General features: G+C 36.1%; 1 protein-coding gene across 5 annotated transcripts in view; it reads left to right on the forward strand.

The window, feature by feature from the left end:
* UBE2E3 (ubiquitin conjugating enzyme E2 E3) overlaps positions 1-6,919 on the forward strand; it is an 89,384-nt gene extending 82,465 nt beyond the window's left edge. For all 5 annotated transcript variants that reach the window (XM_061202790.1, XM_061202772.1, XM_061202756.1 and 2 more), the window contains exons 4-6: positions 444-576; positions 4,483-4,630; positions 6,285-6,919. In XM_061202790.1, the coding sequence (XP_061058773.1) occupies positions 444-576; positions 4,483-4,630; positions 6,285-6,382 (379 nt within the window). In that variant the 3' untranslated portion in view covers positions 6,383-6,919. The remainder of the gene's footprint in view (positions 1-443; positions 577-4,482; positions 4,631-6,284) is intronic.
* Positions 6,920-15,253: the final 8,334 nt, after the last annotated feature.

Here is a 15,253-nt window from a genome sequence, read left to right on the forward strand (position 1 = left end):
AGTTGTATTAGAAAATGCACACTGAAATATTTATGGGGAAAGGGCCATGATACATTCAACTTACTCTCAAATGGTTCAGAAAAAAAAGCACTTTGTGTGTGTGTGTGTTGTGGTGGTGTGTATGTGTGTGTGGGTTTTTTTTTTTTTTTAAGAGGAGGAGATGGAGAGGGAGAGAGAGGGAGTTGATAAAGCAAATGAGCAAAATGGGATTCTGGATAAAGTTATACAGGTGTTCTTTGTTTTTGTGATTTTTCTGTAAGTTAGAAATATTTCCAAATATGTTTATACACACATGCGTGCACAAGTTGGTTGAGACTTATTTTCTTTTACACTTATCTCTTCTTGTTCTAGTTTGCTAATTTACCTTTGATACTTAATTGGTTTAAGATGTTAAATTCATTGATCACAGATATACACATTGATTTTTAATTTCTTTTAAATAGTGCTGGGCCTAAAGGAGATAACATTTATGAATGGAGATCGACTATACTTGGTCCACCAGGTTCTGTATATGAAGGTGGTGTGTTTTTTCTGGATATCACATTTTCATCTGATTATCCATTTAAGCCACCAAAGGTAAGAACCTAGAATTGCATTCTTTAATACTTATCCTTTTCCACAGTCAGTTTATTCTAGGGGATGGACGCAGTTATTTTTATTTAATTGTTTTTCATGGATTATACAGAAACTCTCATGTAACCAAGGATTTTTAAAACTAGAAGTAATTGATTTGTGTCTTTTACAAATAACTTTGTAACCAGCGGAGAGTTTGTTAATTGTAAATAAAAGTATGCCACTTTGCACATCAGTAAGCACATAAATTTTAGATTTATGATATGAGAAAAAGTATCTTATGAACCTTGCTTAAGAAACCTGTTGGGATAAAAAGTAAATTTGTCTGACAGCTTCCGGAAAGAAGAGTTAAGTAACTTGAATCTTGTGTTAAATACCCTATCTTTATAGATGAGCAAAGACTAGAAACCTATAGCACAGAAGAGAGAACTAATACTATTTAATAAACTTATTTTGTGCTCTCTGTAAGTATGATGATGTAAGTGAGGGTGACTGGCTGACTTACGCCTCCTGTTGTCTCTGAATGTGAATTAGGTGGATAGCAGCGAGAAGGGTTGAGCTGTGTCTTGTGATCACTGGCAATTATTTTTCAAGTCTTAAACATAACAGTTACTTGAATAGCTTCCTCCTCTGACTTCTCCCAATAAAATGGTCAGGCCAGCAGTTTTTACCATCAGTATTAAGCCTGAGCATAATTATGCTGTAGTTAGAAAGACTTCTGACATGTCAGGGAGAAGTGTTATCAAGCCCTTAACTTTTAGCGTAGTTCCTTATGTTCCCTTCACTATTTAAAATATATGTAGCGATTTAATGCCTGCCTCACGTGCATGTGTGTTGTTGTGTGTGTGTGTAAAAATAAAGGATTTTTTTCTTTTGAAGGCAGATCATTTCTCCCTTATCTAACAAGGTAACAACAGTTCCACCTAGTGGTATTTACCTCAAATTGCAGATACCAAGTTTCCCTATCACCTAGAGGTATTGGCTCTCAACTACAGCTGTCAGTTTTTGAGTGCTTTACTGTGTGGTCCCATCAGAACCTAAGATCTTTAAATGATTGTCTTATTTAATGTTCTCGGGTATGTCGAGTATCTCTTGCTAGATCAATCAAAGAAAGGGACAAAACCCTTATGTTAATAATACTGCAGATTGTATTCACATTCAAAATGACACATGTTAAATGCCAGTATATCATTAACTATTCAGTTTGCCTTCAGTGCTTAAGTTTTCTGTATTATAGCAAACAAAACCTTAGCAAAATAGCACATAACTGTATTTATAGTGAGGCTTATTTCTACTTTCATCATTTTTCATATTGGAAATTGGTTTTAACATGGTAGCAAAATTAGAAAAAAGTTTGCAAGATATAGTTTTTATGAAATAATTTTTATACATGCGGGAAAATTTGTTAAAGGAAGAGACATTTTTCTTGGAATCTTTTAATGGAAAATAGAGATTGACTAGTATAGTTCTGTATATGATTTGTCATAATTATTTTGGTTAATATGATGGCTATTTATTAATTTAGCATGTTAATTTTTTTGCTAAGGTCTCAATATCTTTATTTTCTAACCCTTTAATGTTGATTCCTTCCTCTTCCCTAAGATATCTTATGCAGTATTATGAAGCATTCTTCAGATCTATAGTTGGACAAGTGAAAAAGAAATAAGACTTCTGCTGTTATCTTGGTTTAGGTATAATTATTTCTCTACAGTTCTGCTTATTTTTGAAGTTCAGATAAGGTGTTGAACTTCTTGAAGAACAATAGAAATTTAATTCTCTTCTGTTCATTGATTGAAAGCTGAAAGGAATCAGAGTATTAATTGCGTTTGTAAGCCATGCATATCTATTGAGTAGTCAGCTGTCAACGATATGAACATACATTATTCCCATATTCTGGAGCAGGGCTGTCTAATAGAAATATAATGCAAGCTACATGTGTAATTTTTTATAGAAACAGTGAAATTAATTTTAATAATATTTTACTTAATCCAGTGTATCCAAAAATATCGTCGTTTCAACATGTAATCAATAGAAGCATCATTAACGCCATATTTTACATTCTGTTTGATATTGAGTCTTTGAAATCTGGTATGTATTTTACACTTTTAGCCCATCTTAATTCTTGTAACCACATTTTAAGAGCTCTGTGTAACTAGTATGTACTGTGTTAGAACAGTTCTAGAGTTATATACAGTAGTCCCTCCTTATCCTCAGGGGGTATGTTCCAAGACCCTCAGTGGATTCTTGAAACCACAGATAGTACTGAACCCTATATGATGCTATTTTTTCCGATGCATAAATGCCTATGATAAAGTTTAATTTATAAATTAGGCACAGTAAGAAATTAACAATAACTAATAATAAAGTTAGAGCAGTTATAACAATATACTGTAATAAAAGTTATGTGATTGTGGTCTCTCTCTCTCTCTCAAAATATCTTGTACAAACTTAATGCCTCTTCCATCGTAACTAAGCACTTATGCCTGTAGCTTTTTCAGCTTGAGGTACAACAGCAAAACTAACACAAGTGTTTTTTTCCTTTTACAATTTCATGGATAGAAGACTCATTCTTACCATAGATCTTAACAACCTCAGTGTAGAATTTTTTTTCCTGCCCTTAAAGTCAAAAACTTTCACCTTTTCACTTAAAACAAGAATTTTACAGCTTCTCTTTGGCAGATCTCAGTTGCCAGCATCACTGCTCTTGAGCTTTGGGGCCATTATCAAATAAAGTAGGGTGACTTGAACACAAGCACTGCGATACTGCAGCAGTTGAACTGATAACCAAGATGCTACTTAGTAGACTGACTGGGCAGGATTATGCTGGACACCCAGGCAGGGTAGAGCAGGACAGTGCAAGATTTCATCATGCTACTCAAAACAGCGCAAAATTTAAAACTTACGAATTGTTTATTTCTGGAATTTTCCATTTAATATTTTTGGACCCCAGTTGACCTCAGGGGTCCAAAACTGAAACCATGGAAAGCAAAACTGTGGATAAAACGAGTACTACTGTGGTCTCTTTCTCCTCCTTCCCCACCATGCCAGTGGTTTCTTTCTTGTTTTTAATTATGCATCCTTATCAGAAATACACTTTTGAGTGCTTTAAATATTTTCTTCCCAGACTCCACTTGGGAGATCACAGTACATTGCTAGTTCCAAGGGATCAGGAACTGTCTTTTTTCTTTGCAACTCCAAATTAAGAATTAACCACCCAATTTGTGTTTGTGATTGTTTGAAACTGTTGAGTGTTTGTTTCTATGATTTATTCTCTTTTTTCACATATCTCAAGGATATAATAGTTTCCTTTATTCAGTAGCTTAAGACCTTACTTGTTTCATTTTACTGTCTTAGTCTAACAAGACAGTGAGCCATTTGTGGAAATGAAAGTCTGAGAAATAGAAAGGCTGGTGATTTCACCAACCTTCTCCAGTAGTTTCGGACACATGGCAAGAGATTAGCTGAGTTGGTGACCTTTTTCTACTAAGAAACTAATGTAACTTTAGTTTTATGTTTAAAAAAATTCTTCACTAGTTTCTCTTACCTTTGGCACCAAAACGTTTCTGTTCTCCCTCACTTCCTGTCTTTAAATAGTGGTGTATGTGTGCATGCCCACACATACATTCATAGAATTACCGTATCATTTGTTTAAACAATTCAGCGACTCATTTGGTTTAAAAGCAATATAGTTCCTGCTCTACTGGGTAAAAACAAAATTTCTTTGAACTGAATTAAATAAAACCATTTAATTTTGCTATTACTTAAACCTAGTGTTTGTTAGCTCTTCAATGAAATTATATGCTATTTGCTATGATCTGTGATATGTTCCACTTCATTTTTGCTAGTGAGAGTTTTAGTTGGTAATAAAGCTTTTTATTTTCTTTCTGTCTTTAATGTCACTGCCCTTAGGTTACTTTCCGTACAAGAATCTATCACTGCAACATCAATAGTCAGGGAGTCATCTGCCTGGACATCCTTAAAGACAACTGGAGTCCTGCTTTGACTATTTCAAAGGTTTTGCTGTCAATTTGTTCTCTTTTGACAGACTGCAACCCTGGTAAGCAGATTTTTATTAACACATACAAGAGGCTACAAAAACAGTGCATTTTTTTCAGTTTAAAGTGAATTTAAGAAGTAAATGCTGTTGGTAGAAAGATCAGCATAAAACACTTTTTGAGGAAATTATCCATGCCATTTCAGTTAGAATAGACCAAAAGTTTCACAATAACTTCCTTTAATTTGTTAATGGCATACTACCCTATAATTATTTTCTCCCTGTCATTGGTGACTCTCTGTTTTCTAAATTAATGGAGTTGTACAAACCACTTTTGACGGAAGTAAAGGAATGTTTCTGACACCACTGCCTCCTTCTCTTGCCCCTTCCATGCTGCCATGTGCTTTAACGCAGCCTCTCAGTAATGATGGGCTTCTTGTTCTCCCTTCCTTTTCGGATTATGGTTGGTTGTATTAGGTGTGGTAATAGTCGATATTAAAATGATAGCCGATGAGAGAGTTAGACTAGATTATGATTATAAAAACTCAGAGATAAAGTCATTAGTGTGTAATCTGGAAGAAATGCCTAACTGCCACACATGATCTTTAATGTGGGTAGCTGACTTGAAAAAATAATGTTTAGACCTGGGATTTCGCATATGCTCTCTTAACTAAGTGGTCATTTTTTAAAGAAGTTGGCTTATTTTTTTCTAAATATTTAATCAATCACCAAAGGTTATTACTATTATATTAGGCCTAGCAGTTATACATATACCCAAAATACATTGATTGATTGATTGATAGATAGAAGGATAGATAGAACGATATATAGAAGGATATTCATTGTGGCATCTTTTATTAAAGCAAAAGATTGTAAATAACCTACATATCCATTAATAGAGGATGTAGCTTAATGAGGTAGCTCTATGTGAATGGATAGAGAAAACTCTCTAAGATATGTTAAGTAAAAAAGCAAGGCACTGGAAAAAAACACACATGCGTAACAATATTCTAAATGCTTATAAATGTGTATAATGTCTCTGGGTAGAAATGCTGTGAACAGGTATAAATTATTTGCTAGGAAGAGAAACTTCTGAGTAGTTGGAGTCAGGAGGGAAAAGAGCGTTACGTTTTACTGGCTGTTGTTTGGTGTACTTCAAATGTTGTACATAGTACATAGTACACCTTTTTGAAAAATAAATTCAAAATAAAGTTTACATCTCAGATTCAATTTCTCACTCAATACTATTTAAAACAAAATGGCAAGTAAGCTTTCAAATGGAGGTAAGGGTAATGATTTAAGTCGTGTTATTGTACAGAATGAAGGAAATATTTCATTCTGAATAGCATTGCATCATAGGATCCGAGTTTGGAAAAATTAATTTTTAAATATCTGTAGAAAAACAAATACAATCATCTAGCACACTTTTATTGTTCAATAAAATGCTAAGAGTGAAAAATAGTTTTTGTATATTAAAGGCATACACATTTTTAAAAATCAGATTTATTAACTCAACATTTATTTTTTAAAGAGGCTTTTCTAATTTGAATATTAAAATATAAAGATGATTATGTTACTTTAACATTTTTCTTTTGAGAAATTAGCCATTATGTATCAAGAAGCTGCTGAAAAATCAGCATTTCAATTCAGTAGACTATTAGAACTGAACCTTTAAGACACCATATAATATCTTTTAATGTTCTTTCCACTTTTCCAGCGGATCCTCTGGTTGGAAGCATAGCCACTCAGTATTTGACCAACAGAGCAGAACATGACAGGATAGCCAGACAGTGGACCAAGCGATATGCAACATAATTCACATAATTTGTATGCAGTGTGAAGGCGCAGAAGGCATCTTCTCACTGTGCTGCAAATCTTTATAGCCTTTACAATACGGACTTCTGTGTATATGTTATACTGATTCTACTCTCTGCTTTTATCCTTTGGAGACTGGGAGACTCCCCAAAAAGGTAAATGCTATCAAGAGTAGAACTTTGTAGCTGTAGATTAGTTACGTTTAAAACGCCTACTTGCAAGTCTTGCTTCTTTGGGATATCAAAATGTATTTTGTGATGTACTAAGGATACTGGTCCTGAAGTCTACCAAATATTATAGTGCATTTTAGCCTAATTCATTATCTGTATGAAGTTATAATAGTAGCCGTAGATGACTAGGAATTATGTCATTTGTATTAAACCCAGATCTATTTCTGAGTATGTGGTTCATGCTGTTGTGAAAAATGTTTTACCTTTTACCTTTGTCAGTTTGTAACAAGAGGATTTCCTTTTACCCTTTGTAGCTCAGAGAGCACCTGATGTATCATCTCAAACACAATAAACATGCTCCTGAAGGCATAGTTTCCTGTCGTAATATTTTAAGTCAGTCTTGTTAGAAGGTGTGTCTGAGATGATTGTTGATGAAATAAAAATGTGGATATGAAGATTGACTACAGAGGACTAGTATAAATAAATCATTTATTAAATTGAAAACATTTGAAATCTTATAAATGTGTAGAGTTTTTTTCCTTTAAGTCCTAATGAGAGAATACATGAGTTTAAATATACAAAACTGCGTTTTTTAACCATTGGTCTCAAAAAAAAGATAAAGCTCTACTTTGATAATATGATATTTGAGCTAAAAATAACATGAAATCCTGGCTTACGAGATTTTGTTTCCAGAATGGTCTATCCACCATTGGGCAGTATTGTCAAATAACTTTAATCTGGTAACCCTTCTGTGTCTTTCATGCATTTTTGACTTCTAATCCTGTTCTTGAATTTTCATGGTGTTTTTGGTGTGCGTTACCATTCTTATTATGCATTTGTCCAACAGATATAGGCAGAGGCAGAGATGAACACAGAAACCCTTGTCTGCCCTGAAGGTAGACTGGAACGCTGGATTACTGTGCAGTTGTGGCATTATTTCTCAGTTGAAAGAATAGGGAATTTTAAGGGTTTAATATAGGTTATATGAATTCCTTCTTTCTAGTTATAATTATTAAATATTAGATTTCTTACAGGAGCTAGTTTATTTTTCAATATTCAGATTGGTCAACAGAGTATGAATGTTTTTTTCTATGACTGGGATAGTTATTGAGGTAATTCTCTGGTCATGTAACCAAAGTTGTGGAATATGGGCAAATATCTTCTCCAGTCCTAAATATGGAAATAGAATAACACCCTAAAATTTATAGGCTGGAATTATTAGCATAAAAATACATTGCTCCAAGATAATAAAGTAAAACATTTCTTGTTGTATATACCCTCACAAAGAATAATGGACTCCTACTTGAGTATTTGTCAGTAGAAGTCTTAAATCAGGGTAAAAATAAAATTACACTTCTATATCTATCTTTCACTTAACACACACCCGCCTCTCCACACCCCACCAAAAAAAACAAAAAGAATCTCTCCATGTTACAGAGGTACACCAAACAGGCTTAGGCTTATGAAAACCTCTGAGCCTTGACTATTTTAAGCAGTAACTAATAATCTGTACTGGAGTTCAAGTTAATGTGATGAGAATGGGCATCTTTTATGTAAGCTATAAGGATTTCTATGTAGGTGAGCTGTAGAATGTAGTTTTGACCCACTTCCAATATTGTACATTCTGCATCCTAGGTTAATAAACATCTCTTAGTCCTAGAAAAGCTTTCATCATACTGAATATCAGGATGTTTGGAGATGCTATCCTTTGACTTCCTTCATTTGCTATCAGCCTAATTACTACCACCAAACTGCTTACTTGTAGGCTGTGTCCCATACTCACCTGGGACAGAGTGGAGAGAACTGGTGACATAAAAATATTTGTGATTCTTCCACAAACTACCTTTGTGGCCTTAAATAAGACACTTCCATCTCTTATGTAAAACTCAAAGAAGTTAATTTCATTATTTCCCTGTTCTCTATTAGTCCTTAGTCCTCAAACTCAGTCGTTCTAATCTTATAAAATTTGTTATGCTTGTTCCACTTTCTCTTGCCGGGAACAGGCCACAGTTTCAAATGGACTGAGTAATAAGTCATCATTTTGGTTCCTACTATTAGGTTCTCTTAAAATTCTGAATTTTTAAAAATCTTTTCTATTTTTGATCCACTTCCCAGTTACATAGATGTCCATCCATGTGTACTACAGATAGGTTTTTTTTTCCCCATGGAACTTTGTTCTAGATGTAAATTGTGATATTTTAAAACCTAGACTTTTTCTTATTCATTAAGAGCAAATTTTACAAGTCCAAATGTAATGTTGTAAGTATTCAAGAATGGCCATAGCACCATGTACCCTGTTGAGCCTGGAGTGTTCTAATTATGATCGTGTGCCCTCAGAGGGGCCATGCCGTGCACAGACCACTACATGCCAGGCTCCACTTAGTTACTGAGGTGCCTCATCTCGTTTACTATCCCTCAAAAAGCTTCAGGAGAGAGACACTCTGATGATCCTCAGTTGACAGAATAGAACTGATTCACGGACAGGTTAAATAACTTGATGCAGATTACACAGCCAGTATGATGCAGAGGTACAGCCCCCATTCTTTACCACTAGGCTAAGAGTTTTTGTTTATAGCATTACAGTTAGTATTGAATATATATATGTTTATATGTAAAAGCGGGTATACATAAATTAGAAAACTTCTGAAAGGTAATCTATAAGATAAAGTACAATTTTGCATTTTAGTCAATCCTTATTTTAATCTTCTGTTTTAGTCTCAAATGGAACCTTACAAAATAAGCATTTATTAATTGATTCCAATGAATACGAGGTATGTTTATTTATCTTCTGTCTCAGACATTTGTCATAAGAATACTTTTAATATCACTGGCTTCCCTTTTTTAATTTGGAAAATGAGATAAACGATGTTATTTTAAATTTATTTAACCGTGCATCACATGACCACATCAGAAGATTTATATTGATAAATTTATCAATCATTTAATGATGACCTTTTTCAAAATAAGAAGATAACATTAGTTATCTAGACATTGCCTTTTTTTTTTTTTTTTTTTTTCCTGAACTAGGATATCCTAACGTGTCACAGGGATAAAATTCGTAGGTTTGATTTGGCCCGTGTGTATGTTACTCTTTCTAATAAGGACGTGGAGGTGCTGTGTACTTGGAGTCAGTCCTCTACTTGCCCATGTGTGTTCTTACAGCAATACAAGAATGACTGCATTGTAAAACTCAAGTCAGTTTCAGTCCTGTGGCATCACATAGTAACCTGTGTCCTAGTCATGTTAATGCAGTACATTTGCACGTCTTCAGCTGACATTCATATTATGGTCTTTGGACAGAATCATGGCATGATTTGAAGCATTAATAATTTTCATAAAACCATTGCAAATGATTGGAAGGGGTTGAGCTAATGATTCTACAATAATTATCCACTTATATTTCAGTTAGTGGTTCTTACTTTAGATAAATAGAATATGTAAATAAATCCCTTGTTTCATGTTTCAATTAATAAGTTTTTTCAAGTAATACCGAAATAATAAAAAATAATTCATAATTACTTTTTAGTAGATAGGCATTATTTGAAATATCAATTTTTTGTAACTAGTTTGTTAACCTTTTTTTGGTAAAGTTCTTCAGTGATTTAAGTGAACCGCTCCAGTGCGCAATGGGATGTTTCTACACAGTGGAATGATAGTCCTTTCAAAGTGGTTATGAAATGAATTTTTAGGACTGGTGTGGATAAGTGGTGTTAAAGCCTTGTCAGACAGAATCAACCTAGATATTACCAATGAGTGCATTTAGAGAACTATAAATTGACTTTAGATCTTTTGTATCTGTAGGTTACCTTGCTGAAATCCAGTGAGGCTAAAGCCAATTATGCAGGTGTTTTTAACATAGAACATTAAAAGCAGTTTTTCCCCCAAATCTTCCAATTCCTAAAGTTTATCTCAAGTCCAGCTCTTTTGATGAAACCTTTCCATTTTACTATCCTGTACCTTCAGTCTGTCAGTCTGTCTGTTTCTCTGAGACACCATCTGTACAAACATCAGAAATAATAGAAGCAGTTCAAGCATGTACATATTTCCAAGTGTGAGCAAACAAACCAGGTGCCCTTCTGGGCAAGAATTCTTTTTTCTTTCTTTTTTTCTTTTGGATGGGGTGGGTGGAGGGCGGAGGGTGGTTATACTATATACCACCTTAACTGACCTCCATTGTGAGTTTATTCTACAAATTTTAAGAGTTTGCTAATTGAAGGTCCTTTCAGGCACTGTGATGCATGCAGAGATGAATACATTCTTAAATAGTTTTTTTCCTGTCCAAATAGATTTTTCCCTCTTGTTAGCAGAGGAGAACACATCTTTGCTAATGTGTATCCATTTTCTACTGAATGAGAAATCAAACAGATGTCCCTGCTGATTTAGCTATGAAAATATTAGTGTAATAATTAGGTAAGTTTTATCTAATCTATATGATGTTAAACATTCTTAATACTATTTGATGCTTTGAAAATAATTACTGTCTTTCAAACTACTCTGAATATCCAATGTCTCTAGTGTGCATTTTGATACTTTATTATATTCAGTTTAACACTTTATACATATTTCTGGATAGTGAGCTTTTGGGGGATAATGTCTATAGTCCTTGTCTCTGTATCTCAGCCCAATATATAACATGATATATGTTTGCTGAATGAATGAATATTATATCATGGGTGTAATCTTCTCCATAAGGTTATCCAGAGACCATGTAAAGCGTATCAGTCACGTCTTCTTTAATTCCCCATCATACTGATTCAGTGCTTTATACTTGGTAGGTGATATTCCTGTAAACTTGAAATGTGAGAAGTAGCAATGGGTTATTTTCATAACCTACTTAATGCCTACTTGTTTAAAATGGAGAATGAATTAATCTTGTAATTTTAAAAGTCCTTAAATATACCAAAATGCTTTCTATCCTACAAAATGTACATCATTTCCCATTATCATTACTGTCTTAATTGATATATTTCTCCTATTCCTTTTTACTGGTAAAAAGGAAAAAGACACAATGGAATACATGTATCTGCTTACAGTGTTCTTTTAGGAATATCTAATAGGAAAAAAGTGGTAGCTTTTGAAAAAATTTCTTTTAAGAGAAATATTTTAGGGAAAAGGAACAAGTATACTGTATAGTAGTACAAAGGGGGGGCAGTCCTGGAGTGTTGAAAGTCATTGAAATATTATCCAAATCTCTTCATTTTGTTTTTCTTTCCCACTTCTATCTTCTGTGAGAAAGGGAAATAGAATAGGACAAAGAATCAAACAGGTCACTTTTTTTTCTTTATTGCCCCATGTTATTCCTGAGCCAATAGGTGTAATTGAAAGGTGACAGGGTAAAAGCTCCGTAATTCCACCTTCTCATTGTAACATGAGTATTTCGTAAGTTGGCTAAGCAAATTCAGGTATGTTGGCTGCTTACTGCTGCAGGCCCATCTCACACCGAGAGGGGATTGAGGTAAACCCATGGAGAACAGGTTACTGAGCGTTGTTGGTCACCAAGAGAAGTCCTGATACTCAGGGGCAGGTGTGTAAGGAATGTTAAAGATTCTCTAGGACTGAGACCGGAGTGCTTTATGACAAGTCTTTATATGAGCATTTCATGCCTTCATCTCCCTAGTGATGAAGAAGAGTAATTATAAGGAACACAAGGAGGTGAGGGAGTGAAGTTATATTGCAGGGATATTGCTGGCACCCCTTGCCTGATTCCTTTATCATTTTTTAGGAGCACGTTAGCCCTCTGCTGAACTCTTTCCCTGGCCACACAATTCCCAAATGGTAAAGGTCATTTTAAGTATTCATGTGGGACAGTCTTTTCTTCTGTAATTTTTTTAATGACACACATTTTATTTGTATGTCACCTCCCTTGATCATGAGCCCCTAGAAATCAGGGATCCAATTCATTTCACTAACATTGGTTTAGATACTTAGGATTAGCAGTGAACAAAGCACACAAAAATCCCTATCCTTAGGGCGTTTACTTTCCAGTTCAAGGCGACAGACAAAGTTTAAAAAGGGGGGGAAAGTGTATATATATAAAACGGTAAGTGCTATGTCAAAAACAAAACAGGGAAGAGAAATAGAGAGTGTGCTGAGAGGGAGAAAGGGGAGGTTGCCGTGCGGTTGTGAAAGGGTAATCAGAGAAGACCTCACCAAAACGGTGAGTCAGGAGCTGAAGATGGTGAGGGATAAGCCACGCGGGGTGAAGAGAATTCCAGGCAAAGGAAATAGCAAATGAAAAGACCTGGGAGCAGGAGCGTGCTCAATGCTTGCCAAAACCAGCAAGGGCCCAGAGAAGGTGGGGCAGAGAAAGCAGCAACTAGAACGGCAAGAGGCGAAGTCAAGAAGATGACAGCTGAACAAGTCACGTAGGGCCGTGTAGTGTGTGTAGTACCTTGTGTAGTACCTTGTGAGGAGTTTGGGTAGTATTCTAAGTAAGATGGAAGCCACTGGAGGGTTTTTTAGCCAAAGAATGATAGGTTTATGACATGTTTTAGAATTTCTGATTACTGTTAGGAAAAAGACTTGGTGGGGAGGGGGAGAGGGAGCCAGGCTAGAGATACTGATGACTTCAACCTGGATGGCATTAGTGTAGATGGTAAGAAATGATCAGATTCTGGTTCAAGGTAGCTAATAAGATTTGCTCAAAGATCTAACTGTGGTGTGAAAAAGGAGTCAAAGTTCGGCACCTGAGCAAACTAGAAGGCTGGAGTTGTAGTTAATTAAGACGAGGAACCTGGGGGCGGTGGGTGGGGGGTGGTGGCGTGGAGCAGGACTGGAGAAAGATGAAGAGCTTCGCTTTTGACAGGTTAAGTTGGAAGTGCCTGTTAAGCATCCAGCTGGAGGTGTCAGAGCAGCGGACATCCGAATCTGGAATTCAGGAGTTAGTTCTGGGCCAGGCGCAACATTTGGGATTCATGAGTGGATAGGTGATATTTACAGCTATGGGACTGGATGAGATCATCAAGGAAATGAGTGCTGCTAGAGAAGAGAGAAGTCTGGGCACTCCAACATTAAGAAGCTGAGGACAGACACGAGGAATCAGCAAAGGAACCCAGGAAGGAGCAATCAGGAAGTAAAAGGAGAAGCCTTGGAGAGTGTGGGGACCTGAAAAGGAGGTGAAAAGATTCATGGAGGTGGGAATGATCTACAGCTTCAGGTGCGACTGATGAGCCACCTAAGATGCAGATGTGGACCGAAATGGCCATTTTATTTAGCAACTGACTGATGGCAAGCATCATTTTGTTGGAGTGGCGAGATCAAAAGCTCTGTTGGAGTAGGTGCCAAAGGTAATAGAAACTGTAGACTTCTGACAGTTTTGCAACAGAGAAATGGAGAGTAGTTTTCTTTTTTTAAGATGGGGGAGAATTACAGTGTATGTTGATGGGAAAGATAGAGAGGGAGAAACGGATGAGTAGGGCAGAGAAGCAATGTCCTCGAGAAAATCATTTGTACTTTACTGGGGGTGTTTCCAAAGCTCCCTGCACTTCCCTTGGACATTTCTTTCTCTTCCTGAATAGACTAGGAGCTCTTGGGAAGCACAGTATCCCCACTTAAGGCAGTACTGACCTTTACGAAATTCTTGAGCTCTACTAGTTAGGCAGGAGAAGATGGGATGTAGCACACGAGTTAAGTGATTGTCCTTTGCTGGGAATGCAGCATCTCATCCCATCCATACTTAATAGGAGAACAAGCAGAGGGCCAGGGGATAGGTCCAGGCTGGAGGGTAGATGTGGTAGTGGGAAGCTTTCTTGTGGCTTCTACTCCTCCACGAAGTAGGAAGTGGTTATTGGCTGAAAGGGAGGATGGGGGGACCAGACCTCATGTGTCCGTGTGACTCCTCTGTGCCCAGGAGAGTGGTCATTTATTGTTGAGAGAATAAATGAATGGTTAAGTGAATTGTTTAGCTAGATGGGCCTTTGATTTTATAGTTACATGTTAATAATGAACAAGTAATTAAAATTCCCCTAGTGTCTGGAATGGCTGTTCTTCATCAAGTATGGTTAGCAATTATTAGCTGACTTGAATCTTGAGCACCTTAATATTTTCTTTCCTTGAAGTGATTTTCCTTGTCATTGAAGAATCTACCTTGACACCAAACTGAACTAGATTTAAAAATTTAAATCAACAAATTTAAGTATTTATAACTAATGCTGCTTTACATGCTGGAAGCGGGAGAAACTTACATTTCCCAAAGAGCTCATCAAAGTCTAGTCAGGAAAAGAGATGTCCTAGGTAAGCACAGAGAGCTTTCAGGAAAATGGCTTATCAAAAATCCTTTCTTGCCCATTCAGGTGATTCTAGAAAATGGAGCAGTGTTTACCCCAGGTCTACTTTGTAACGTAGTAGTGAGAGAGGGACGCAGAGATGCCAACTCCTGTTACCCTGACTTCTACCCCTGGTTCCATGGTAAGACACTTCCAGTTCCAGGCCTTCTATCCCTTTACCTTACTCAGGAAGTAGGGAATTTGAAGGGCAAGTTTCATTTCCAGAGAACCCATGGGGCAGTGAGTTAAGGACCAGGACTCGTACCTTCTATTGTATTTCCCTTTCCCTGCTCCTGTCCTGACTTCCTGCTTCCAAGGTTCATACGTAAGAAATGGGGCACTTCTTAGCTTATTTTCTCTGAAAACCTGGTCAGTGACAGACCCGAATCACAATTGGCCCTGCCACTTAATTTTGCCTAGAGAGTCAGGAATTAAGA

The sequence above is a fragment of the Eubalaena glacialis genome, chromosome 1 (assembly GCF_028564815.1).
Source record: "Eubalaena glacialis isolate mEubGla1 chromosome 1, mEubGla1.1.hap2.+ XY, whole genome shotgun sequence".
In the NCBI taxonomy this organism is placed as follows: Eukaryota; Metazoa; Chordata; class Mammalia; order Artiodactyla; family Balaenidae; genus Eubalaena; species Eubalaena glacialis.